The 26125-nt window shown below is 38.8% G+C and overlaps 3 protein-coding genes across 9 annotated transcripts; 2 read left to right on the top strand and 1 right to left on the bottom strand.

Annotated features, from left to right (window-relative positions):
- The first annotated feature begins 523 nt into the window (after positions 1 to 523).
- Positions 524 to 8710, top strand: LOC128880732 (clavesin-2-like). Of its 3 annotated transcripts, none has more exons than XM_054131107.1 (6): positions 524 to 777; positions 5411 to 5600; positions 6128 to 6332; positions 6420 to 6543; positions 6732 to 6944; positions 7265 to 8710. In XM_054131107.1, exons 2-6 carry the CDS (start codon positions 5441 to 5443, stop codon positions 7946 to 7948), a joined length of 1386 nt encoding a protein of 461 aa, XP_053987082.1. In that variant the 5' UTR covers positions 524 to 777; positions 5411 to 5440; the 3' UTR covers positions 7949 to 8710. The 3 variants fall into 3 exon arrangements, with proteins under 3 accessions (XP_053987082.1, XP_053987083.1, XP_053987084.1); XM_054131108.1 differs by lacking the exon at positions 524 to 777 and adding an exon at positions 4072 to 4365; XM_054131109.1 differs by lacking the exon at positions 524 to 777 and adding an exon at positions 4072 to 4468.
- Positions 8711 to 8854: 144 nt separating this feature from the next.
- On the bottom strand, positions 8855 to 20982 carry LOC128880731 (fatty-acid amide hydrolase 2). The gene is made up of 7 exons (XM_054131106.1): positions 20859 to 20982; positions 13770 to 14035; positions 11672 to 12086; positions 11035 to 11562; positions 10561 to 10950; positions 9720 to 9902; positions 8855 to 9645 (listed from the first exon to the last, which is right to left on the bottom strand). The coding sequence occupies exons 3-7, from the start codon at positions 12080 to 12082 to the stop codon at positions 9547 to 9549; spliced, it is 1611 nt and encodes a 536-aa protein (XP_053987081.1). The 5' UTR covers positions 12083 to 12086; positions 13770 to 14035; positions 20859 to 20982; the 3' UTR covers positions 8855 to 9546.
- On the top strand, positions 15169 to 25920 carry LOC128880730 (cytochrome b5 reductase 4). Of its 5 annotated transcripts, none has more exons than XM_054131102.1 (11): positions 15169 to 15440; positions 17158 to 17443; positions 20911 to 21081; positions 22404 to 22504; positions 22785 to 22947; positions 23023 to 23291; positions 23409 to 23631; positions 23723 to 24017; positions 24215 to 24301; positions 24368 to 24526; positions 24600 to 25920. In XM_054131102.1, the coding sequence occupies exons 2-11, from the start codon at positions 17248 to 17250 to the stop codon at positions 24652 to 24654; spliced, it is 1719 nt and encodes a 572-aa protein (XP_053987077.1). In that variant the 5' UTR covers positions 15169 to 15440; positions 17158 to 17247; the 3' UTR covers positions 24655 to 25920. The 5 variants fall into 5 exon arrangements, 4 of the variants coding, with proteins under 4 accessions (XP_053987077.1, XP_053987078.1, XP_053987080.1 ...); XM_054131103.1 differs by lacking the exons at positions 15169 to 15440; positions 17158 to 17443 and adding exons at positions 18482 to 19201; positions 20214 to 20328; XM_054131105.1 differs by lacking the exons at positions 15169 to 15440; positions 17158 to 17443 and adding exons at positions 18487 to 19351; positions 20214 to 20328.
- The last annotated feature ends 205 nt before the right edge of the window (positions 25921 to 26125 follow it).

Raw genomic sequence — 26125 nt, 5'->3', positions numbered from 1 at the left:
GAATAAAATTTGTTGATCACGCTTGTATACAATATTTTCTTTCCTTACACGGACATTCGTAAATACAAAAGTTACGGTACATTTTATTTTACACGTGTAAAAAATTGATCGATTTCCTGGAAGTTCTTGCTTTCCTTTCTATTACTTGTGGCGCCCTCACTCGGTATTAAACAAAAGTAACTTTATCGTTTAGCGATATAAAGATTAAATGTAATTACAGTGAAATGGATAATTAGGTAAATCATCTCAACATTTCAAAATAAAGAAATTTCGTGTCTATTTAACTTGATATTTCCAAATTTACCAAACACTATAATTTATAATTAAAATTATAAACAATTGAATGTATTTTACCAGCAATGCCATTTACTATTAGTAAAAATATTTTCTTAAAACTCTGATAAATATTGTACAATAAATTTTACTTCGAAATTTTCCACTTTCATTCGGTTGCAAACATTCTTATCCAGAGATGGTATATTTTCCTTAGTAACCGTGAAATCCACAGAGGGCTCATGATCAAATCGGATAAGTGACAGTTTCGAAAGGACAGTTTGACGTTTGGCGCCGAACGTTTTATTCGCTTGGTGCGTCGCGGAAACATCGCTCTTTTCGATTTACAGTTTCGAAAAATCGTTTACGCAAATATCCGCGAATAACCAACAGCCAGCCGTCTTTCGATTTTGTTTACTCGACGTGATAGTCAAGTTTCATGTGTCGTCGGTGGTTACGACTACTTCATAGGAAACTACGTTGCTATTGACGTAGCAGAAATTGGTAACTATACAGTGCATCTATACCGTGCACTCGACAACGAACGTAACGCGTTTTATATTATGCTTACTTTTATGTCGGTGACACGGTCCGTCGAACCTTGAACACGCAATTGTCTCAAATGGCTTTTGTGTTTTTTCTACGTTGAAGGTGATTTTCGAAAGTCTGGTGGAAGTCAATTGTCAAAAAATCAGGATAGCACTAAAATTCGGCAATTATTTAAATGAATTTTTATTATAATGATACGATAAGTATTAACTAGCAAGCTTAAGTTAGACGAACATATCAGTCGAGTCTTCCAGTTCAAATTATATTTTGTTTGTTTTGTATTTTCGCGAACTCGACCTGTGAACTTCTTGCACCTGTTATTTACATCTCGTTATCCATAACCTCAACTAACATCAACTATTATTTATGGTTCGATTCAAGAACGAATGATCGTAGATACGAATTAATACTGAAATGAAATCGTTACAAGGTACTAAAACCTTGAGAAATGGTTTGCTGCTGCCATTTATGGCGCAAAAGAAACCGGTAGCCTCTGTCTTCTTCTTTGCCACTTGCTTCTACCGTTATGTTGCGTAATCTATGGCAGCGATACCCGAACAGATCTGTTTCGTCCTTCGAGTAGAGATAAGCATATGGTGCACCGCAAAAGATGGATTTGTAATGGATCTGTAACTTACATTTACCACAATTTCAAAACCGCGTGATCGTTTATTAAATACTCCATCGGTTTTCGCAATCAATGGTTAAAATGTTAGGTTATCCGCGTGTGGCTGTTAATTCGATAATTGCATCGATGCAAGTTTGAATTTGTATGTTATTCGTGTGGATTAGGTTTGGATAAAATTCGAATGTAATAAGAGTTTATTATGTAAATGGTTATATGTATATAATTAAGCAACGTCAAGCTCGAGTGGCTTTGACAACTTCTACATATTGAATAGTCCTCTTATTGAACTCAATTGAGCATGGCTGTTGATGGCAGTGGCCTGTGGTGTAACAAGAGCATCGAATTCTATCGTTGCTACTTTGATCCGCAATATGGCGACAATATTCATCGTTACTCGTTATTTCATGGGAATTTTCTTTAGATTTAATTGCAAATATAAATTAGACGAAATATATAATTGGATACTTTCACCGGCACGGTGAACCATGAATTACGACATTTAATCTGTACCGTGATATCACTATGTGTACTTTGTCCTTGATAGAATCGATCGAAGGGAGAATTAAATGGTTTCATGCCACACGGCAAGTTTTTATTCCTTTATCGGTTATGGAAGAAGGATTTCAGATCATCGTCTGGTCGATTTTACGTGAATACTGATTGTTCATCGATATGTTGTAAGAATCATCGATTATCGTTATTCTAGATATTCTCCGTAGCAACTTGCAATTTTTGGGAATGTGGCACGAATCAATCATTATAATAACATCGGCCCGCAAACTCATTTTTCGGGCCAGATTGTGTCGGTATACAGCGCGCAGCATTATCCGTGTCTACCATTTTTATATCAGAATTTTGTTTATTTCGTTGTCGTGAGTTTGCATAATTCTATTCGTAATGTGATATTTCATTACGTGATAAGATGTTTTAAATAATTACATGAATCAGCAGATTTTTTGCAACGCAAATTCTAAACACCAATTACATAAACTTTTTTTTACAATTCTTTATAATCGGAAATTGCACGAATTGCGAAGTTCGAAGAACTTCTTCAGCTTTTTGTTTAACTTTAGCAGAACGTCTATTTTGCTGGATAGAATTAAATTTGAAAATAAAAATTCGTTAGATTCCCAAGTAACGTTCGACGTGAGATAACAGCGATTTGAAACGAAGAAAAACGGACAGGTTCGCCGTTTCCTGGGTGTTACATCTGTCTGAAATGACAAAAAACCGGACGCGAGGCATCTGCTCGATTAATTTTTCTGAGAAACCTCGGTCAACAGGTGTGCGACGAAGAAGATCGAGACTAATCACGCGAACGCAGTTTACATGCATGCGAGACCCTTAAACTGTAATTAGTCGATGCGGTTGGTTCAAGCCAGTGATGGGCAAAATCGTAATCGCAAATACGAATACGATTAGGACCGTATTTTTAAAGGCTAAAGCCATTGATATTCTTTACCTCAAAACCGACTTCAGATTCGTGTTCCTCGCCCCCAAAAAACTTAGAAAACCATACATTCGTCGAAATTAAAAATGAAAAATTTTCAATTAAAATTCGTGCCCATAGAGCAGAGCCTAGATAGGGTAACTTTTTAAAAAATTTTTATTTTGACGAAAGCATGGTTTTCTAAGTTTTTCAATGTGAGGAACACGAATCTGATGTCGGTTTCGAGGTAAAAAATGTCTATGGTTGAAAACCTCTAAGAATACGGTCGTAATCGCAGACAATTACGATTTTGTCCATCACTGGTTCAAGCAACCTCGAATGATAAATCCATGTGTTGGACGAGACGATGTCTGAAACAATGACCCGATACGTTTACTTGTAAAACGTAAATATGATGTAATTGACTTTTATGCACCTCCCAGCACTTTCGATATTTTTTACTAGCGACCGCTCGCATTTTTTGGTGAACGGGTTTACATGATAGCGCAACAAGAACGATCGGGTGAGTCAGCCGTACCGGTAACAGGCTTCGTCTTTCTTTCTCTTTATGCTTCCATCGCTCTTTCGTAGCCTCCCCTTTTCGCAGCCAACCGTGTATTCTCGTCTCTCTCTCTATCTTACAATTTCCTTTCTTGTTCTTATTCGATCCCGTCTCGAACAGCGATAGATTTTCTTATCTTCTTTTACGCAAGTTTACGAGCAAATCCATTGCTTCGTTTAGATCAATTCGAATATCGTTTGAAATTTTAATATTTTAATATTTTAGGTTGTCCCAAAAGTTTCTTTCGCTTTATTAATAAGTAATACATGCACGATATTTTATGTTTTACGTTACATCACCGAATTGTGCACGATTCATTTTGCTCCACTACTGTTACAACATGAATATCTATGAAATTAGATTGTCTATTTATATAAACACGACCACATCAAATAATTGAGTGCAACTCGCGAAAGAAACTTTCGTGACAACCTAATAGTTTGTAGAAATTTGTGTCTGCCACTCGAAGTACGCTAGTGGAAACTTTGATGGTATGTTTGTACAGACTCGAACCGTTTTGAGTCCATCCCTAGACCTCAGTCAATCCTTTTCCTTCTCCTGCCAACCATGCTTTCGTCTCTCCTTGAAAGTCTCACTCGCTCTTTTGTTTCCCAGTGCCTCCAACACTTTCGAGCGAATCGCACAGGCGACTTTGTTGCTGCGTGCCGTTCGCTCGTGATCGTTCGAGCGACGAGGTTCCTTTGCCGCACGAATCCTTTGTCTTCGTTGCTCACGAGTCACGAATTAGAACTTCATTCGTTCCATGTGGTGAAAAAAAATGATTGGTCAGCGAGTTTCGGGAGATCTGTGAATAGATGTAGTTTCTTGTTTTTGTGAAAATTTAACCGTAACGTCGCGCTATAGTTGCAAGTTTAACAGTGACATAAAAAGCGATTGTCTAAAGGAAAAGCGTCGAAAAATAGTGTAAGTTCGCTATTGTAAATACAGCACAGATTCAATTTACGACCGTGCCTGTCGTTAATGCTGTTATTTATTCTGTAACGGAACATCAATTACATAAACGCGTGTAAGTGTAGTACGTTACATAAAATTAACTAATAAGCTGGTTCCGGAAAAAGTATGCCGTAACGTCGTGCAGTTAACGCAACGAAAAGCATATCCTATCATCAGACCCGAGCACTTTTCAAACAACGTTATGTAAAATATTTTGAGTAACATGTTCTTGTCTCACGGTTGTTTCATTTCTGAAATCCAATCACGTTATTATTTATTTGGAATAGTTATTCGAGACAAAGTATACATCGAGTCCAAACTTTGAAAATTTTTGGAATCGATATTCTTCGTTGCTATTTAAAATACGAACTGCAGTTTTACTGCAATTGATAAAAAAAAACGTCGAACCATGCGTCATTCGCGAATGATTTCGTGGAGATTGTAAGACCAAAGTAAAAGTTTCGAAGAGCAGTTACATGAACCGGTTGAAGGAGTTTTGCCGTGAGATGTTGCATCTGAACGATGTTTCACCTAGAAATGATTCATTCGCGGTATAAGAGTGCCTTGTTTGATGTCTTGCTAACGAACCTTGGCTTTCATCTGTCATTCGTAATGCACACATGGCCGATAAGGGTATAAAAGAAGAGACCGAGAAAAGTAAAAATATGTTACGCTCGTATAATTTAGCGCTAGATATTTTTTTCAAATACAAGTTTTCTTTTGTGACACTAGAGTTTTATTTACCCAGATCGTATAGATTTTCTTTGCACATTCATATGTCATCGGTTTGTTAACAATTTTAGAGATAACCTGTGATTGTACAAGGTTCGATTTACTTAATGGGAGTGTCGATTTTTACTCTTCTTCGTTTGCGATACACTTCGAGTGCGTAGTTCTTTTTTCATTTTTTTTTTTTAAAGAAGTTCCTCTAGATTTCCTGCGTCTTTAATTTTTATCTAAATAAATATCTCGACCGTCTCTGTCAGTAAGTTCAAATTGCGACTAATTGTTTTAGATCCGTGGTAAAACAGAAAAAAAGCTCAAGATGTCCGAGTATTGCGAGTACTTGTGGGACCCCACGAGAGGTCACGCGAGCACCGCATTCGCGCGAAGCATCTACGAAGAGGAAGGTAGATTCGATAAACGTGATAAAAAACTGGCTATCAAGACTGTCAGAGCAATATTGCGAGAAATGCCGGATGTAGGTAAGAAATACTGTCCTTCGTTTTCCAACCATAGCTTACCGTCAAAGATTTAGCGTAAGGGTAAATTACGAACTTCAAGGGTCCTTTAACACGTTGCACGCCACGTCACTCATATATGGGTGACAGTGCTTTTCACTGAAGAAGTAAAAAAATTAATTTTGAAAGTCAAGCACGAAAGGAAATGAATTTGAATGAAATTCATGAATTTTGATGAAGTTACAAAAACAAATACCACGATAAACGTTTGATTATGTAGTCTCCAATATTCTAAATAATATTTAATTATAGCAGAAATTTTCAAGAATATTTATCTGGCAGTCAACGTGTTAAAACAAAAATAGAGAACACGCTCTTTACTGTATTACGTGCGAACAAATAAGCCTTTCTATACGATATCGAAGCACGTTGTCTGATTCGTTTTCAACGCGTCGATCTTCGAATTTCCGGCATAATATCCGCGTTCGGACGGCTTCCTGCCAGGTATTTTTTTCACGTGAAGCATTACAATGACCTGCCTTTGCTCCTAGACCTGAAGCATTGCACGGATGAATATATTACGCGTTTCCTGCTGGCTCGGAAGTATCGTACGGAACAGGCTGCTACCCTGATAGCCGCTTATCAGGCGCAAGTAGCACATCGGCAAGATATTTTCGGTAATCTAACGGCAAGAGATCCAGCCTTGCAACGCGCGCTACGCGCAGGAATACCGGGTGTGCTTCCTGCGCGCGATAGGTAAGGATAACATTGAGTGTTATTTTTCGAATATAGCGATTACTATTAGTATAAAAATAAAATGATCGGAGTTTTTAAACGATATAGGAAAGGCAGGTGTGTGCTGGTTATATTGGCCTCGCAATGGGACCCGATCGCGGTACCAGCGTTATCAGTCCAGAGAGCTCTTTTCTTGGTTCTGGAGACTCTCATACAGGACCCAAGGAATCAGGTTCGTTATACGATATTTTACTATAAATAAATTTAAGTCAAAAACGGAGGATGTAATATGCAATTTTTGATGTTGTATTTTGTAATATATTTGTAAGCACCGATCGCTATGAATATACCTTGTGCAGCTATTTAAAGAACAAAGATTTCCAGTGAACTGTAGCTGAGAGCATTCCAATTTTTTTCTAGCAATCCGGTTTCGTGGCGGTAGTAGATTGGAGCGGATTCTCTTTACGACAAGGCGGTGCCTTGGGCGCAGCGGCACTGCGAAACCTAATAGCTGCTCTTCGAGGACGATTTCCGGCTAGATTCAAAGCTGTACACTTCCTGTCGGCACCTCTCTACGTCCAGGCTACGCTGGCCCTCGTGAAACCATTTTTGGATGAAAAGACTCGAAATAAGGTGGGTTGAATGATATATCGAAGCAAGTCATTACTGTTACGATTATTTACTTCGATATTTGTTTAATACATCGATGCAATGCTTGGAAAGTATATATACTCAGGTTCCAAGTAATACTATAATTCCGTGTATGATCACCTAAGACAGAAATTCAAACACGCGTCTGCATATACGTTTCGAGATACTCAGAGTTAAATATTTACCAAAAGACAATTCGTCGTACTATACTACGACTATCATAAGCTAAGCTCTCTACTACATCTAGTCATTGATCTACCTTTATTCTATTTATTAATTTCTGCTGAAAACAATGATTCTAGATCTATTTACACGGAAATAATTTGAGTACCCTACACGAGCACCTGCCTACCGACATTCTGCCAGCGGAATTGGGTGGTACAGGGCCTGCCTTTAATCCAGGACTATGGGCAGAACCAGTTATTCATTCGGCGATGAAGGAAGCTGAGCTGGCCGCGATGAAGAAAGAACAGGAACAAGCTGAAATTGCGGAGAGATCATGCGACAAGACGCTGGTCGAGTCCAGAAACGTAGAGAACCATAAGAGGAACCAAGCAGACTCCATGGAGTCGAGCAATGGTACGACCAAGGAGATTGGACGGCGATTCTTTAATCCGTTTGGGAGTTCTGTAAAGAATCAGTCTACGAAACAACCAGGAGGAACGAATGTAGAGCTGAATTTGATTAATCGCAGTGTTGTGCATATAGAAGAAAAGGAGGACGGAAGAATAGCGAATAGGATGATAATGGAAGACGACGATTCTCATTCTCAGAGTAAAGATAAAATGTTAAACAATGGGAATACTGGTTACTTTGACGACAAAAGAGAAAAAGATAGCGATCTGAAGGATAACTTATTAGAAACCTCGAATAGACCCGACAGCGATGACAGTAAGGACAATTCGTTGGATAATAGATCGGAGAATGCACTTATCGATGCAGGTAAGTGTGAGATGCCTTCCGAAAAAACGAATCTCATAACATAATGTTGATGATCGTCGAAATGTTAGTTTAAATTAAATTTATCGTCTAGTTAAGCAGAACTTTTAATACATTTAATAATTTTTCATACACCGATTTTGACGAAAGTGAGGAATCAAGTTCAAGGTAGTTTTAGGATAAGCGTAGTAGATTACATTTCGTAGACTTTAAGGAATACCTTGTGATATGATAAACGTCATTTTTAATGTATTTATATATTCATGAGGCTTTTATTATATTTCTCATAAATAGAGAATACATTCACATTGTTAGTCTACGCGCGAATCGAGTTTATTGCATAGAGAACATTTAATACAGCGAATCCATTTTTCATTTTATTTTTCGATATTATCGTAAAACATGAATTCATTTTTATAAAAACGAACCCACTGCCTATTTATAGTATAGTAGACAAACGATATACACATCTAAGGTAATGATGTATATGAAGTAATCATTGTTAATGGCATTGTAAAATAATTCCTGTCCTACTACTTGAAAGTACTTAACATGTAATAAAAGGAAAGCTCGTCGCTCGAATACTTTTGAGGTTCCTCTTTACTCTTTCTTCAATTGTGCGTAATAAACAATTTACAAAGAGTTTTATAACTTGCAATAAGTACTTATAATTTAATAAGTTGACTTTTACCGAAACTTGTGACATTATGAATACGGGCAAAAAATCTTACACATTTTTACATATATTTTTTTAAAACTGTACCGGCGATAAACAATACGTATTAGTTCTGTAAATATGTATTAAATTATTTATTGATATCAAATGTATCATGAAATTAAGGATCTCTTATTACACGTATTACATATTCGAAAGTGTTTTAAACCTTGCGTACTTACAGTCTCTCTCATCTGTATGTTGACCAGATGTTAACAAAAGAGAAGTTACGGTAGAGTAATGGAATATAAATTTATTGATTTAGTACATAAAATATATATGTATACGATTTTAACATCAATTACACACTATAAACATAGAATCTTTTAATACTTTATCACATTACCGAAAGCACCCTGCTACCTTATTACCTTTTCTCTCTCTCTCTCTCACACACACATACATGCGCTCCCCCTCTTTCTCTCGATTCATATGAAAATATAAAATCCTACACAGAAATCTAAGATGAGGTATATAAAAAACATTAGTCAAATATAATATGATAGTTTGCTTATGTACAAATGTTATTACTTGCATAGACATTAACTGTTGTTACAAAAAAGAACCTTTCAACACCAATCTATAAATATATATAATCATGGAAAGTAGGCGTTCTCTGATTCGAGTTTTATTTAGGATTATGACTCAATTTAATTTACGACTTCATGCTTGATGTAATGCAATTTATATTCATCGATTATAAGATCGATACTGATTTCTCGTATTACGTATACTTACGCCTACAGTGAACATGGTATACTGAAATGTGAACAACTACCTTTTGTATATGTGTTTGTACTGTTCCTTACGATTTTGGGCTATGAAATCATCTGGATGTAAATTATTTGTTGAAAACAAATAATGGCAGGGCATTATTGAGTTTGTATGCATTGTACAATGCATTGAATTACTGTTCAACAAACGGAACTCTCAAGCTAGGATAACAGGTGGAACCCAACCTCCAAAACCTCGTTCCAATTCCTCTGCCACTGCTATCGTTAAGCGATCTTGATATAGGCCACTGACAATCTGTTATAAATACGTTACATGAAAATAGAAACGATATATTTAATGAATTAACAGTGATGTATAAAAATGTGTACCTGTATGCCAATGGGAAGACCTTGTTTGTTCAAACCTAAAGGGCAAGCAGTGGCAGGCAGCCCCAGTACATTAATGATCGCAGTGTATGAAAAGTTGAACGGTTTAATCAGTGGCTCGAAATGTAACGGTGCAGCGGTTGGATGAGTAGGATATAAAAACACGCCGTTATCACCCAAGATTTCCTATAATAATAAGGGTAGTCAACATGTCATGGTGAATCGTAAAAAATGAAAAAAATTAGATGCTTCTGATCGACATGCTTCCTAAAAAATTCAATCACTCGTTTCATCGTGACAATAAAAATTATAATCAGGGTTGGGCAGTACATGATTAGTTTGTTATTAATGTTATAACATATGTTCAATACGTATATATCCTTTACGTAAATCGTCAACTATGATTATTGAATACTTAGATATTTTGCCCAACACTGACTATAAGAAATTCACAAAAAGAATGTACTTTTACTAAATTGGATAGAAAAATCGCATTCTGCATGCAAGGCAAAAGCATGTTTCCGTTACTAACTAGGGAAACACGTTATACCGTGTAAGACAGATTAGTAATCTGACCAGTTTGCACAAGCGCGACTCGAAAAATAATTCTCATCCGCTAACGAATAGCACAGTCAAGTACAGTTCCGTAATTCGATTGTGAGAATTAATCGTTATCTTGATATCTTGCGCGATATTGTCAAAAGGAAGACGAAGAAGAAAGTTGACAATTCCAACCCTGATGAGTTACAGTACGGGTACTTAATAAATGTGAAATATCGTGATGATATTTTCTATACAGAAGATAAGAATACATTGATATAAAAGATATAAATTTGCAAAATACCTGAAATTCTTGATAAAGGTCCCTACTTTCTTGTATCAGCTTTTTGTGCTGTTCGCTATCCCGTTTCACTCCGAACCTTTCGAATGCAGCAGTAAGGAGAGCTATAAGCGTATGATTGCTCATGAATGTTGCCCATTTTACGAGTTCCCACCAAAGATTTATGTGACCATTTCTATTCGTCAGTTCGTAGGTAAAATCTTTCTTATCCTTGCAACTCATGTTTGCCATCCAGAGAGCGACGCTTTTCTTCATTTTTCTAATACTGAGTTTGGTTGCCCTAGTTTTATGTGCTTTCTCGAGGTAACGAACCACCGCCCTCATGGCATCTCTTATTTCCACATCTACCGGGGATGTTAAAAACTGACCACCGTCGTCTTCCATATAATAGAACTAAATTAAAGTATACGTTAATTACGTATCATATATAATATCTAGTTACGACTTAAAGGAACTTTCTACCTTGTCGATTCTTACCTCGATTTTAGAAATGTCTATTTTGTCTTCTAACCGTAATTTATCTATGTTCTTATCCGCAAGGACTTTCAAAGTGGGCATCAGGTCTTGCGCATATCTACACATTGGACCAATAGAAAGCAAGCTATCTTGTTCTTTGCTATGAGCACTCGGATACTGGCCATCGTTCGACACTAAACCTTTAGAAGGTTTGTGTCCGAAAATACCATTGAAAAAAGATGGTATACGGATAGAGCCACCGATATCCGATCCTATTCCCAGTGGTGACCCAGCTGCTGCTTGTATGCAGCCTTCACCTCCGGAAGATCCTCCGACAATATGCCTTGTGTTGTACGGATTTTTTGTAGTGCCATATATGCAATTGCTAGTTTCCCACCACATTGCGCATTCTGAGATGTTTGTCGTTGCCAAAGGTATAGCCCCAGCAGCTTTCATTAGTTTTATAACTTCTGCATCGTGTTTAGAAACAAATTTCTTACGAGCAACTAAACCAGCAGTCTGTTTCATGTTGGCAATTGCAATGCAATCCTGTAAAAGACAACAATATTATTATTTTCGATTACTTTTAAGTAGTTAATAATTGTCAAATTCAACTAGATACTGATAACCATTTGGTATACAGTCAAACAGAAGTTACCTTTGTTGTAAAAGGTACTCCAAAGAAAGGCATTTTTTCTACTAAATCTTGAGGAGATGGAGCATTCTGAGACTTCAGGAGTTCATCACACTTTTTTGCCTCTTTGAGAGCTGCTTCGAAGCGTTCCTCCACTACACAATTTACCACTGGTTGAATTTCTCTTATCCTATCTATATATGATTGTACTACACTTTCTGAAGATAACTGCTTATTTCGAATTTTAAAGGCTAAAGTGGTTGCACTATGTAAAAGTGTTAAATCCTTTATAGGTGGTTGAGACTGAGCAGGTCCCTTTAGGAATGCTATGAACAGATATATTCTCCTAGCAATGACTTCTATCAATCTATGAATTACGCTTAATACTTTTCCTTGGGACTGCATTCTGCTATAAGATTTACTCTTTGTTGTCATTTATCTGCAAAGAAATCAAATTTCAATGTATTAGGTACTATCTAAATATTATAACAAAATACAATTACAGTTGAATAATAGACACAAAAAAATAAAAGCGAGAAATGATAAAAAAATTGATCGATTAATTAATAATCAATTGATACTATATGTGAATTACTTGAAATCAAACTTTTGAAACGAATGATTGTATTCACGATTGATCGCTTGAATTAAAACAAGATAAAAAAATTTTGAATGCACGATGAACCTACAGTCTTTGAATAAAACATACATTGTAATAAACGTTATGATAAAATTGCTAAACAATGAATCAGACTTTTGAATAATGGATGAGTATCATGATTCATAATCAAACAACCTGAATGGATCATATTGTAACTTTATTAATTTTTTTATAAAATAATTTTATTTGGCACAAAAGAAGTTCTAATTAAAAAAATTTGATTACCTATTATAATTCATTATTGTACGTTTCCTATTTACATTACACTCGTATTATTGCATGCTGGCGAAATATCGGGATATCTTGTTCAAAGGACAGTTTACGTTCGGCAATCTCAGTTGGAATTAACCAATGTCAAACAGATTTATGATAAGTTATATAAACATTTTTATTATTATATCTTTTAATAGCCTTTGAAAAAGATCATTATTATGCCGATATAACTTCGTAGGAGCGTCATGTTTTAATTTAATTTGTAAAAGATTTGTTGCGAGGCAGATTTATCAAATTGCTGCATAATTTCCACTTGTGTTATCTACATATCATTTTGGTGATAGATTAAATTGGCTGGCCTTGGACTGATAATGATTTATCCGTGTTTTTATGGGAGATGCCGGCATTTTATCGATTAAAGCGTGAACTACAACCTGCGACCCATAGATCGCGTTCAAATGAGATTATTCAGCAGACAGACCCCGTAGACATGATAATTTCAAGGCAAATTCCAGGCCAGTATGCCATTAAATGATGCAATTATTGGAGTTACATCAAGGTTGCCAGACAAATACCATGTGAGTTTGACAGTGGTTGCTCGACCGGATGTCACTTACGGTACATTTCAGGGTAGTGCTTAGAGACGATTCATCATAAAATTATCGACATTTCAACTTTAGATTTTTCGCGTAAAAGGAGTTCCCTCGATGAAATTTAAGGGTAAGTAAATTTTTTAATAATAACATTTGCCTTTTATAGGTCATTTCGCCAAACAAAGAATCCTCTTTAAAATAATTACACAAAGGCCCCGATAAGTATAGATCCGCCACTGACAGTATTCGCTTTGTCGGGCGTTTTCCACCGGTCGGAACGTCGTCATCGGAAGCTTCTCGCGATGGCCATGATGCTCGCGGTCTTAACAAAAGAGAAATTCTCTCAATCGATAAACAAAATGACGAAAAAGATACATTTCCAAGCGCGATCGAAACGATTCGTTGAACGATCGACAAATACGATTCACCGATCGCGAACCTCATGTGTAACGGTTCTGCGAACGTGTCCTCTTTCGCTTTCCGTCGATGAACGATTTACGATTTAAAATATTGAATGAATTTTAAACGTTTGCCCGAGAATTGTCAAACTAGTAAATCACCAATCGATAATTATACCACGATAATATTGGAATAAATATGGAACACGAAGGATCGTTTAGGGATGAGTAACATTTGTAAATATGAAAGTACTTACAATAGTGGATGATTTAATAAGTAGACTGGAGAAGCCTGCTGCGAGCCAACGAGGGAAACGGTATTGTTCGACACCCCACCGACAGAAAATAGATTTAAGTCACGCCTCATCAACAACGTAAAGTCGGAACTCGTACCACACAGCTTTTTTCGCCACTTGAAATCAACTGCAACTGACACTACTGCTTGCCGTCGGCCGTCGGTCGTCGCTTGCCGTGTTCTGCTCACGCCTTCACCGGCACGTACGTTATACCATACTGTACTGCCCTGTACATACAGACTGATACTGACTATACCGACTATACGGGTTCGCGCAATCGCTACAGTTGGTAGATTGGTTGGGACTTGCTATATGTACAATTTTCATGCGTCGCAGACACTGAACTATACTAACACTGGAATATGAGCTTTCCATAAGAAAGTCGTGCAGGATTTGTCTGGCGACAAGATAACATTTAGTGGGGAATTCATCCTTCTTTAAAAGTAAAGCGCATGCGAAGCAGAGCCGTGTACCGTCGTAATCAAAAGTTACTTTGGCGTTGCATTATGACCTGGAAAGCGGCATTCGACATTTACGTTACTTCATTTCTAGATGAAATTATACAACAGGGATGCGACTGTCCACCAATTTGCTCTCTTTCTCGGGAGATTATGGCGTGTTCCAATATCAGTACAGTTCAATGGTTGCAGAGCAGCTGGCGAGTCGGGGACAGGTTAAAAAAATGGCTGCTGAGTAACGACAGGAATGATGTCTTAAGTATATCGCATGGGTTCTACTTCTGACTGAAGTATTACGAGTGTTCGTGTACCCCGTTGAATGGTTACTAGCATACTAGTAGGTTTTTAAATATTTTCCGAGGATCTCAATTCTCTATGTATCTGTCGTACGTTTGAATAGTCGCGCGCGATCGACAGCTTCGATGGTTAACTTCACACGACCACGCGGCGCTAATGCCTGCCAGAGTTATTTTTTAATATATCTCTAAAAGTATATGATAGTTATGTATGAAAGGAATACATAAATTCAAGAATCATGGAAAACTGAATATGTTTCGCTATACCGAAAGTACTTTTTGTCTTCGAAAAAAATGTAATGAAATGAAAATAAATATCCAAGAAATCGAATTGGGATCTGCTTTATAGCATCAGCTGTAATAGTCTTGTTATCGTTTTGAAGAACATGTTTATGCAAAAGATTGCGAAAGACAGATAAGTAGCACGTTTTTTTCATATCAAATTATAACGTTGAGTGTTGACGTATAGAGTGCAATGTTGCAAGAATAATTCCGTGCAAATAATTGTCGCGTGTAAATGTCGAACGATTCGAATCAATTCGAATATTTTCCAATGCTCGAGTCCCGCGAGCTCATCAGATGGCGACTCAATCGTACCTCAGCAGCAAGGAGGGGCGAAGAACAATGGCATCAATGTGCTCCCGCGCGCACGTTTGTGTGCACTTGTGAATTTGCGTGTCTGTGTACGACAGGGTGAATGTCACTTTGCGGCCACTTGCTTCCTTATCAATCGACAAAGAACGTTCATTATCCTTGGTGATTTTATTATTGGCTGTGTCTTGTGTCAAGTTAACGACGTAACGGTACAGTGGGGTGCAACAGACTCTTACATCTTTCGACTTGAAATGGGGCTGACGATCGCCGATTGTCATTTTGAGGTTAGCTCGCACAACCGTGCCGCTGTTTCGCGCCGTGATACCATTTCGCGAAACAGTCTCTTCTTAATCCGTTCAGCTTATCTACCGATGGTTGTCACGATGCCTGCGTTATCGAAATTCTACGCGTTGAATGTTTCGTTAAAATGTATTCGATAGTTCGAACCGAAAACGATTTGGGTGTCGCCGTGATCCAGCCATTCCGCACACAAAGATGCGCAAAATTCTTATCTAGGTGAAAATTGAGCAACGAATAAAAGATAAACGGTTGTTTATCCGTTACTCGTTAAATAAAGATTACTATTGTATGTATAAAACAAAATATTTCACAAGGAACAAACAGAATTTAGCGGTTCGAGCAAACGAACGCTCCTCTTATTCGCGCTGACTTTTGATGATTACTGTCGCAGTTTTGTTAACGATTTCTCATTTTGTTATGGCATCGAATCAACGGTCTCATGTTTTTTTCGCTGGTTTTTATTTTGACGCGTTACATCAAGTCGTTGACCTTGATTCATAAATGTTTTGGATCTGCTGTTAGCAAGCTTATTGAATAACGCGCGATGTATTTAAATATCGCATATTCTAATTTACTTGTTTATGTACAGTTCGTCGTCTCTTATCGACGCGTGTTAAACAAACGATGTCTTCGGTTTTTTCTCCTTTTTTCTAAAAAAAAGTAATCAAAATATTTGTACAGGAACGATACACGTTGTACCGACGGGAATCGTTCGGGATGTTATTATTTTTATTATTCGTGAAACCTCAAAGTGAAAGTGATACGAATAGTTCGTGACTATCCGTTGGGTTTCGCTTTCTAATTTTTATAGTAATTGCTTTTTTTCGTTGACCAACGTTACGTGCACCAGTTTCCGATTACTCTAAACGAGGATAACAAGATACGAATCGTAGAAGAATTCTGAACGTGGTACTAGTAAACGCAGAAATGATTTTGAAATTAAAACTCGTAAGAATATGTTTTTGAAATTAGAAGCGAGAAAATTTGATACATTTCGAGCGGATGAAGAATATATTTTCTCAAACGAACGGAAGTGTTTGATTCAATTGCGAATGACTTTAATTTTCTTCGATGGAATCTCGAGAATGTTCACGCCAACATTCGAAGCCATTAGGGCAGATACGAAAAGCCCAGCTGCCATTCTAAGCCCAACGGAACCGACAGAACGGTCTCCGATAATTGAAACCTTGACCCAACGATTCAAACCATTCAACGCTTTTGAAACGTAAGCCAACGGGTGCAAAAGTTTTTCCGCCATTTCCTCGGATTCAAGCCTCTGGTATGACATAATGAGTACCGAGGTATTGAATCACTGGCCATTGAATTTTTTCTTTCCAGTTTTCACAGTTTAGTCGTATATTGTGTGCTCGAGTGCGAGATGTAGATGACCTTTACTCGTAAAGACCCTTAAATATAGCTGATATGCGGGATCTATTGGGTAAATAGGATCATTTAAATATCTCAGGTGTTTACAGGTGTACGAAACAATATTTTTAGATGATATGAAATCGTTCGGTATTCAAGATCAACGAAATTTCAAGGTCATAGATATTCTTTCACAATTTACGTGGTAATTTGGCGACAACCGAGATAGAAAACTGAACGACTTTGCTAGAAATTCGAGTTACGAAGAGATCAGAAATCGAATTTCTTCAAGTGTCGACGCAATCAAGCGCGAACGTTTTTCCGTTATTTCCTCAGATTAGAGCCGCTGTTATGCCATAGTGACTATCGGGTCATCGAATCGTTGGTCGTCTCTGGATATCGTTGCAATCGAGGTCACCCAGCAAGATGAGGAAGGGCACAGGTCAGGACGACGCTAAAGAGATCCTGGAGAAGATGAAGAAGGTGGACGTGAAGTCGTCGTCGCCCGCCAGTCTTCTGGCAAGGAACGCCGTGTTGTTGCCCAGTGGCGTTGCCCGAGTGAAACAATTCGAGCAGCCGAAGGCGATCACACAAGCAGGCTCGTCTTCCGGTTCGGCAACCGGTGAGTCAACATGTTGATTTTCAGGGGATGCCTACAGCATTTAGCTTTCGACTAGGTGCATGCGCTGGCATGAAAATGGCGACATGCTACGCGGAGCGATTAATCGGAAATTGGTTATCAAAATTTCTTTTGGAGCATTCAATCGCTTGCTTGTCCGTGATAGAATTATGTTTCATTCGATAATCAAAACAACAACCAGACGTTACTTCTAGATGTTAAACTAACTAAGTTTTCTTCAATTGAATCATCCGAAGTTATGGAGTGGATCGCAACCGAAGTTTCTCCAGCGTCATGCCCGGTTCGCATTATTGGGTCAGGATAGGGCAGGGCAGGGCCGCATGGCGAGTACATTTTGTCCCCTGTCCTGTCCCGATAGTGAGAATCGGTCTTATTCAGGGTCCAAGAAGCATCAATCCTCGAGAGGAGCAACGCATCGTGGGATTGGACTCGTCGTTTCACCTCTGAGAACCGAAGATATGTTCCCGATTTACATTATTGGGTCAGGATAGGGTAGGGCAGGGCCAACCGGTGTGACCATTCTGTCCCCTGTCCTGTCCCGATAGTGAGAATCGGTGCTAGACCAATGTAGCGATGAATATATCATCTGTTATCGTTGGTGAACTCTTAAACTCTTGAACTCTCGGCCGTGGCTCCTCTATATCCGTCTATTTAGAATCCTGTGACTCGGATTAGCTAAATATTGATTACGATGGAACGTATCCAAATGATTCGCTTTCGAGTGTACATGTTTGATACGATAAATGGCAAATACGGTCGATCGAATCACGCCTCAAGATATCACGACGAGTGGAACATAATAAAAATAGCGTTATGCAACCAGCTGATAAGAAGAGTCGAATTTGTATTTACCTTGGACTAGCAAAGACAGTGGAGATTATGTATAAACGACGAAATACTTCGTGTTTGAATTACATTCTTTAGGCTACACTCTACTTCTAACTCGTTTATATAAAATTTAGACGTTTTTCTAGGCAATAATGGACGGAATCGTTGCAAACGCAATTTTATATCCGTCTCCCAGGCGTCGAGATTTCCGCTCGGGGATCAGTTTCTTCGATGGAAATGCTCGAGGGTACTCATCCGATCGAGGAATCGAATTTCGTTCGGTTACCGGACGCAAACTGATCATTTCCGCGAGCGAATCTACTTTTGAGATCGTGGCTCGCATACTGGCCGAAGATGGAAAAGTTTACGCCGCGGCGTTATTGCTTCTGCCACGAACCGACAAGAGGATCTTGAATTTGATGATTTATAGCAATCGAACGAAGGATGTTGACACATTTATTCTTGGGTTTTTCCTACCGTCGAAGCTGCAATAAAAAACACCAGTGGATCTCATCCATTTTTAAGTTAACAATCGACATCATTCCGAAAAATCGTGGCGATGTCGATCCTCGCGAGATGCCACGCGCTTAGTCGCGAGATCCTGCGTGTTGGGCACGCCGTAGCTACTATATTGATCTACCTGTGCGAGGGCTATATCTGTCCGCGTGTTTCGGTGCAGTACCATCCAGTCCGCCAACGCGAGATCAACGTTTCGTCTGGCAGCTTCTCGCATGATCACGTTTCGCCCTCGTCGAGACAGTTTCAAATCGAAATATCTGGAAACTCGTTCAACTCTGAATCGATGTTTAGTCATATCGCATCCTGGCATACAGGATGAGTCGCCAGGGCCGTTTTTCGCGGAACAATGTCAGCGTGACACCAACGCGACCAAGTGTTCTAGTTGGAACGGCAGTCAGTTTTTCGTTTCATTTTTCGAACCCACGATTCCGTCGACCGTTTGTTTGAGGTTGATCGCGACTCATGTCTGCTATTTAGATTGGTTCTCCGCGTTAGAGAGTGTACGTATATGTCGAATTTCAACGTCACTGCGGTCTCGTGCAGGTACGCTCGCGGGTTTGCCGCGTTCCCGCCGTTTTATAGTTGGTTTTGTGGCTCGGGCAATTGGATTGACTGATATTCGTGTTATATTTTTTGTCCTCGTTCGGTGTTTCGGTAGAGCAGTGCTTTTCGGATCGAGAACCGTGAATTCTTCGAAAAATTGATGAGGTCCAAAATTATCGTTTTCCAGAGTTACGTCCAACGTTGCCCACCAATTTTCTGATCGCTCATCTCATTGCCTTCTCGAATTTCTCGTGCGATTTTATTGATGTTATTTTGTACTCGCAGTATATTCGTCATTTTGCGCGTTGTTTACTGTTCTCGCAGAAATATTCCATTACATTCGACGAGATACTTTTAATACTTTGTGATAACCATTTGTATGAATCAAAGTAGTTCATTTTTTGCATTCCGTAATGGCATTCGTGTTCAGGAGCATTTTTTGTCCTGCAATTACTCATTCTATCGTTTTCCTTCACTAGTAAGTCTGTCATAATTAATAGTCGTTGCTCGATCCATCTCATTTTTACTCGAAACGCCCGAGCATTCTACAGCCGTTAATATTTGCAATTCATTCTTTATTATTCAAATGTAGGCAAACACTTCCACGGAAGTCGAGAAACTATTCTTGTAATGGCAGTTTTTTTAAGAATGCGATTAGAATTTTACGACTAGACGTTGTTACACCGTATAAAATTATCTTCTTATTTTCACTTAGAAAGGTCGTAGCTATGATTTACTTGCTACGGTCATCACCTGTTATTTTTAATCGACTAAAGTAAATTCACGATAACGCTCCTCGGCTTTTCGATTCTTTCTCGCGGAATGTTCACGCGGGTGATGGTACACAGAATGATGATTAAAGATCCCTGGACGCCGAGGTTTCGATGAGAAAATGCCACGATGCTGCGGCGCGTCCCTGGTTTCCGTCATGGACGGCGACGGTTCTCCGCAGAGCCTCGGTCTGCAGATCCAGGACGGTCAGTAAATTAATGATAATTGCTTGGTAATGATGCCAGTTTCCGCGAACATTTATACGCCCGTTGTCTTTCCACGGGCGTTAAATTTCAAATGAATGGCCGTAATCGTTCCTATGCTTCAAGTATCCAGAGAATCGCTTTAGGAATTATGCCGGAATCGTAATGGGATCCTTGATTACTCGAACCAGTAGGGGACAGAATGTCCAAACCAATGTCGAACGAGGTTTCGAAGAAAAGAATCACCTCGAAAAAAAAAAAGAAAAGAAACGCGTCGCGCTTCCGTCACGGGAGAAAGCGTTTAGAAACTCGTCTGTTCAGATCCATGGGACTTGCGTGGATCATTTTAAATCAAAGTATACGCATATGAAAATGCAAGTGTAATTTAAATAAAACAGCAACGATCAACTCCATCGATGTCTAATCGACATCGTCGTGCGAAGAACGCGCATAAATGATCAACGGAACTAGCGAAAGGCCATCGAGCCCGACGTTCCGCGCGGGACGTTATTTTCAAACCGTTTGTTCGTTACCTGGAAAGACGACGATGAATCGTAATAAATGTTTCTTCTTCACTGTTCACAGGCAATCCTCGAAATAAAACAGCATTAGCACCTGGCCACAGTTTGATGGACTGGATTCGACTGAGTAACTCTGGCGTCGATTTAACCGGCGTTGGTGGGGTTTCAAGAGTTATAACTTTGTCCGAGTTGGCCAATCACAACAAAGAAAATGACGCTTGGATCGCGATACGAGGTACGATCGCACTCGAATACTTTCCAGATGAAGTTTTTCTAGTTGAAACACGAAACTGTCGAAGCTTATAGCGAAGAACTTTCATTCTGATTTCAATGGAACTTCGCAGATTTATGTAGCGACCAAAAACAAAGAATATTTATTTGTTTAATAATATTAATGACTGTGGATAAATAGCTGGGGCGAATCAACATCTTTCGATTACCAGGCTGATTCCTAAATTCTTAACCGTTCATCCTTCATTCTGGCGCGAGAACAATTTAGTTGAATCGTGGAACCCAATTTCCACTGATGAGATTACACATCGATCGTGGTCCCATGGGTCGGGACGTTGGTAATAGGAAACTATTTAATTGAAATTTAATCGAAGGAATTAAAATCGATGGGTGGAGGCAACCGCGACGGGAACAGTCTCGTCTGTTGTGATAATGCGACGTATTCTGGATTGAAAACAGTCATGCGAGAAATATTTTTTTTATCCAAACAGAACGGACGAGGTCAAACGGGATTAAGTTTGGCCAGACCGTCTTGTTATTCTCTTTGAGTAATTCTTTCAGCTGCTTTGTCGGCCTTTTCTCGCTTCTTCGGCTCAACGATGAAAATTTCATGCTGATCGATAGGGCACAATGTCTTTCTATTTTAGACAGAAAACGAGTTCAGGTCACGAGAAGCTAAGACAAAAGTGTCCGACGGCAAATGTCTGCTTTTAGTCTGATTAAAATTGATCGTTCTCGTCTATTGCGTGGAAACGAATGATTCATTTTATTGCAGGCTCGTTAAAGCCACCCTCCAGCGGTTATTTTCGGAATACCGTTTGGTTTAGAGGGCTAAAAAAAGAAAAAAAAATAGTTTCGTGTTCGGTCGCGTATAGTCGGGACTGCAAGCAAAAAATATTGGAAATTTTTCATTGGAAATGTTTCAAAAAATGTAACCGTAGATATCGCGTCGTTATCTCATAAGTTTCAAAGCTTTTAGAGACATTAGCGTTAAAAAAGTAATTTCAATTTTTGAACGCAATTTTTATATTTCGTCAAGTTCGTTGCTCGATATCATAGCCCGACGCGGTAACATTGATCGGTCCAAACATTCCGATAACGAGCATACAAATAAAGTCTATATTCGTATTAAATTTGATACCGTATCAACGATGCGACCTGAAATGTTCAATACCAGAAATATTGGATATCGCGCGTTATCACTTTTCCAATTACAATCCTCGCAAATTACAATTACAGGATTCTTCGACAGATTCATTGTTTCCTGTTTCGTTTGAATTTCGATGACGAACGCGTATCGATCTAACGATTGAACTTTAAACGCAGGAATCGTCTTTAACGTAACGCGTTACATGGACTTTCATCCAGGAGGAACTAGCGAGTTGATGAGAGGCGTCGGGAAGGATGCCACGAAGTTGTTCGAAAACGTGAGTCCAAGTGGTTCGGAACGCCACTCGATCGAAGAACAGAGGACTTTCAAACGAGACACTCGATGGCTATAGTTCGAGTCATAGGTTAAAGTCAAATCACTTAACTACTTAAGAGTACAGAGTGATTGCACGGCTCTACTTTTCTCAGACTGTCAAGGTTCTGTAATCATGTTTCCTTCATTTCCTGCTGTGTCACCGAACGTCTCGTTTGGAAGTGCCCGAATGATTCCCACTGATCGACGATTATTTTTACGCACCCATAGATCGTTCGTTGCAGGTGCACGCTTGGGTTAATTATCAAAGCATCCTTCAGAAATGCGTTGTGGGAAGATTAAGCCGCGGCTCGGTCAGCGGAGCACCTTCGTCGCCTACGGAAAGCGTTCCATCCAACACGGCCGATTGTTCTTCTGCGACGCTGGACCTAATCAAAAGCTGCACGAGTGAGCGGGCTTGTTCCGAAGTAACTTGCGAGATAATTGCTCTTGTAAATGGTGTTGATTTTCGTTGTTTTTCAGCGCGCAGTAACAGTCAAGAAAACCTATCGCAGACGGATACCGGTCCGTCGAACGTGAAGATGGACTGGAGACAAACGACCAATTCCATTACGCTCTTTTACCAAACAGTGCGCGACTATCCAAGCGTGTCTTACCAAGTGACGAGGATAACCGACTCGAAGCTGGTCTTCAAGTTGTTCTTCGAGAAAGATGTAATAACTCATGAACTCGAACTAGCAGCAGGCGTTGAATGGCCACCGGAATGCAAGAGGAACTTAGAAACTATGGAGGTAATCGTTTGATACTTTTTCCACTCAATGTTTTTAAATTAACTCTATATTAAAAGTAGGATAGTCCAACTCTGTTGACATGGCGGAATCATATAACCGTATATCTCATCTGCGCAGGTTGATTTCACGTTTACGAAGAAGACGAAAGGGATATGGAAGACTCAGGGAAGTCATACGATATGGAGGGAGCCAAACAATAACAGTCGGACGTACAAAGAATACGAAGTACTCACAAACACGAAACTCTCCGAGTTAGTTCATTTGTTAGTCTTGCGAGCGAAAGATTCGTTGGAACTGGTACCCGTCGGGAGACACGTAGAGGCCAAGATGAACGTAATGGGTAAGTATCTGTCTAGGATGAGATGAAGAATAGCGGAAATATCCAAGCGGTGTAGCGGTAAGTAGCATTTCTATTCAGCGTTTCGTTTCAGGAATGGAAATTTCGCGATCGTATACGCCTGTTCCACCGTGCCTTCATCCCGACGACATGGCGCCGAATTACAAATCAGACTGCATATGTCTGATGATAAAAAAGTACCCGAATGGCGCGCTGAGTCCGTCCATAACCGCTCTACAGATCGGTCAGACCCTCGTGATGAGCAATGTTTTAGGTGCCTTCGTAGTAGAATCCTTCGATCGCTACTCTGTTATTCATATGCTGGCAGGCGGCACAGGGTTGACCGCGATGCTTGGAATCATCCAGCGGGCCTTGGCCAGGCGTAGTGTGTTCGTATTTCTCTGTTAGCTTTTTTCACTTCTGTTCGTACTTGACTCTCTTAGCGATCCAATATCTATATCGATGCGAAGACTGCGGTAAATGTTTGGCATCGTATAACGTCTTCTTTCGATATAAGTAGTTTCTTGGCAAATAAGCAAGAATAGCGAATCGATTAAGAATTTATTTTACTTGTTCATTGGTCCAGGAAGACTATAAACCTCCTCAACTTCAACAAGGACGAGGACAATATGTTCTACGTGGCGCAACTGGACAAAGTTAGCGCCGAAAACAAGTGAGCGTTATAATTTTTTTGTTCAAACGTTGATTATTTTAGCTTAAAAACATTGATATCCTTTAGATTGAAGGTTACACATATTCTTTCGGAAGCCAACAGTTCGTGGACGGGCAGGCGTGGTACCGTGTCTGATGACATATTGAAAGAGCTGGTGGCAGAACACTCTCCCGACGCATGTGTATTTACTTGTGGTCCTCGAGGATTTATGCAGTCTGCCAAAAAGTAATATTAATGGCTTTCTTTATAATATATCCTATGTTTATAATAATGCAATAATGTATTACGTATTTTTCAGATCTCTACAGAAACTTGACTGGAAACCCTACCAAATGTACGATTTCGACGATTAGACGTCTTCAGCGAAAGTATATCCCCTCCTTTTGATACCGAACTTAAGAACAGAGACGAGAACGTCGAAAGTGAAACCGCTGTTGATGAATCTTCGTCCGAAGAACCAATCGCAGCTTTTAAAAGAACATTTTGGATACTTTTACTCCTATTTCCGCCCACTGTGTTAGTATCACGAGTGTGCATTGATCGAAAATGATACGTCGGTGATTGAAGTGGCAAGTGGAGTCAGATGGTTGGGAAAAACTACAAAAATATCTAAACGCGTTTAGAACCTAAGTTACAATTTTCATTCAGAAATGTATGTACAACAAAGTCAGTTGCAGCCCCAACTATAATTCAACAAAGTTTCTATTGTAATTAAACATTTTTACCACTGATATACTTTCAGTTTCGTAAAATTGGATACCGTTCGCATCACTTTGTAGCATTTTTCATATTTTTTACGCAACATATCTGACTTTCACCATCTCCAAACTCAGCAAACAAAAAAATATGTACATATAATATATTTATATACGATGATTGTCTCGGAAGCTACTTACTGTCGAGAAATATACACACTTTGTACCATGTCTACAAATTTTCGAACAAAAAATAGGAGTAAGGGTTTTAGATGAAAGTTTTAGGTTCTACTAAGGTATACAATTCGTATAAAGGTTTTCCGTACGATTTGCCGAGATAAATTATTTTTTACAGAAACCGTAATTTTTAACTCTACATCCGCACGTATAACATATACATCCTGGAGAACTGTATTTTTAACATTTTATCCGCAAATATCTGTAAACATAGTGCATGGAGACATATTTTCAGACGTTGGCCAACTTAGAACAATTGTCATGTTTGTCTTTTTTTTTTTTTTAACGAAAATACTTCGTTTACACTGAAAGAGAAAATTATGAATGTGTGCCAAAAAGGGCTTGTAGAATTAGAAGGTTATAGTAATGCGAGTAAATGGCCTAACGAAAGAAAGGTTTCGAACGGATAGGATCGTCTGAATTTTTAAGGTCAGTTCTTGAAATTTCACTTCCATGAAACAAGATCTAATTCATAGATAGAAAGTAACAGAAAAACTATTATATACTTCAGTTCTCACGTGTAATTTAGAACTGGCTGTATTTGCAAGCAGAGAGTACTTCTCACGGAAACAACTCGCGTCTTTATTCAAACATATTCAAGTGTGGACCACTTTCTGCATTTACGTACATGTGTATATATATGAGTGTATATAGTTGTTATCAGAAATAAATGAATATTTGATGGCATCACGTGTTATACTTTAACCTATATTTAACTTTTACATATTAAAAAATTCAGCGTTACAGTTACAAACTATTTTCCATGTAGCTTCGATTAGAACCCATTATTTACATACTGCCAATGGCGCCATCCGTGGTAAAACGCTCAAGTTTGTAGTGCAAATAGTTGCCACTGTTGCTATTAGATGGCGCCATCAACTATCATTCTCGT

This window comes from Hylaeus volcanicus, chromosome 8 (genome assembly GCF_026283585.1).
Source record: "Hylaeus volcanicus isolate JK05 chromosome 8, UHH_iyHylVolc1.0_haploid, whole genome shotgun sequence".
NCBI lineage: Eukaryota > Metazoa > Arthropoda > Insecta > Hymenoptera > Colletidae > Hylaeus > Hylaeus volcanicus.
This window is presented reverse-complemented; position numbering and strand designations above follow the sequence as displayed.

What these genes read in the sequence shown, in the direction of transcription:
- LOC128880732 (XM_054131107.1), top strand. Translation starts at nt 5,441, where the DNA reads ATGTCCGAGTATTGCGAGTACTTGTGGGACCCCACGAGAGGTCACGCG. An exon ending in TACAGGACCCAAGGAATCAG is followed by an intron (nt 6,544 to 6,731) that starts GTTCGTTATACG and finishes ATTTTTTTCTAG; the next exon opens with CAATCCGGTTTCGTGGCGGT. An exon ending in ATGAAAAGACTCGAAATAAG is followed by an intron (nt 6,945 to 7,264) that starts GTGGGTTGAATG and finishes CAATGATTCTAG; the next exon opens with ATCTATTTACACGGAAATAA.
- LOC128880731 (XM_054131106.1), bottom strand. Translation starts at nt 12,082, where the DNA reads ATGACAACAAAGAGTAAATCTTATAGCAGAATGCAGTCCCAAGGAAAA. An exon ending in GAGTACCTTTTACAACAAAG is followed by an intron (nt 11,563 to 11,671) that starts GTAACTTCTGTT and finishes TGTCTTTTACAG; the next exon opens with GATTGCATTGCAATTGCCAA. An exon ending in GTCTTCCCATTGGCATACAG is followed by an intron (nt 9,646 to 9,719) that starts GTACACATTTTT and finishes TATTTATAACAG; the next exon opens with ATTGTCAGTGGCCTATATCA.
- LOC128880730 (XM_054131102.1), top strand. Translation starts at nt 17,248, where the DNA reads ATGAGGAAGGGCACAGGTCAGGACGACGCTAAAGAGATCCTGGAGAAG. An exon ending in CCACGAAGTTGTTCGAAAAC is followed by an intron (nt 22,505 to 22,784) that starts GTGAGTCCAAGT and finishes CGTTCGTTGCAG; the next exon opens with GTGCACGCTTGGGTTAATTA. An exon ending in GGAACTTAGAAACTATGGAG is followed by an intron (nt 23,292 to 23,408) that starts GTAATCGTTTGA and finishes TCATCTGCGCAG; the next exon opens with GTTGATTTCACGTTTACGAA.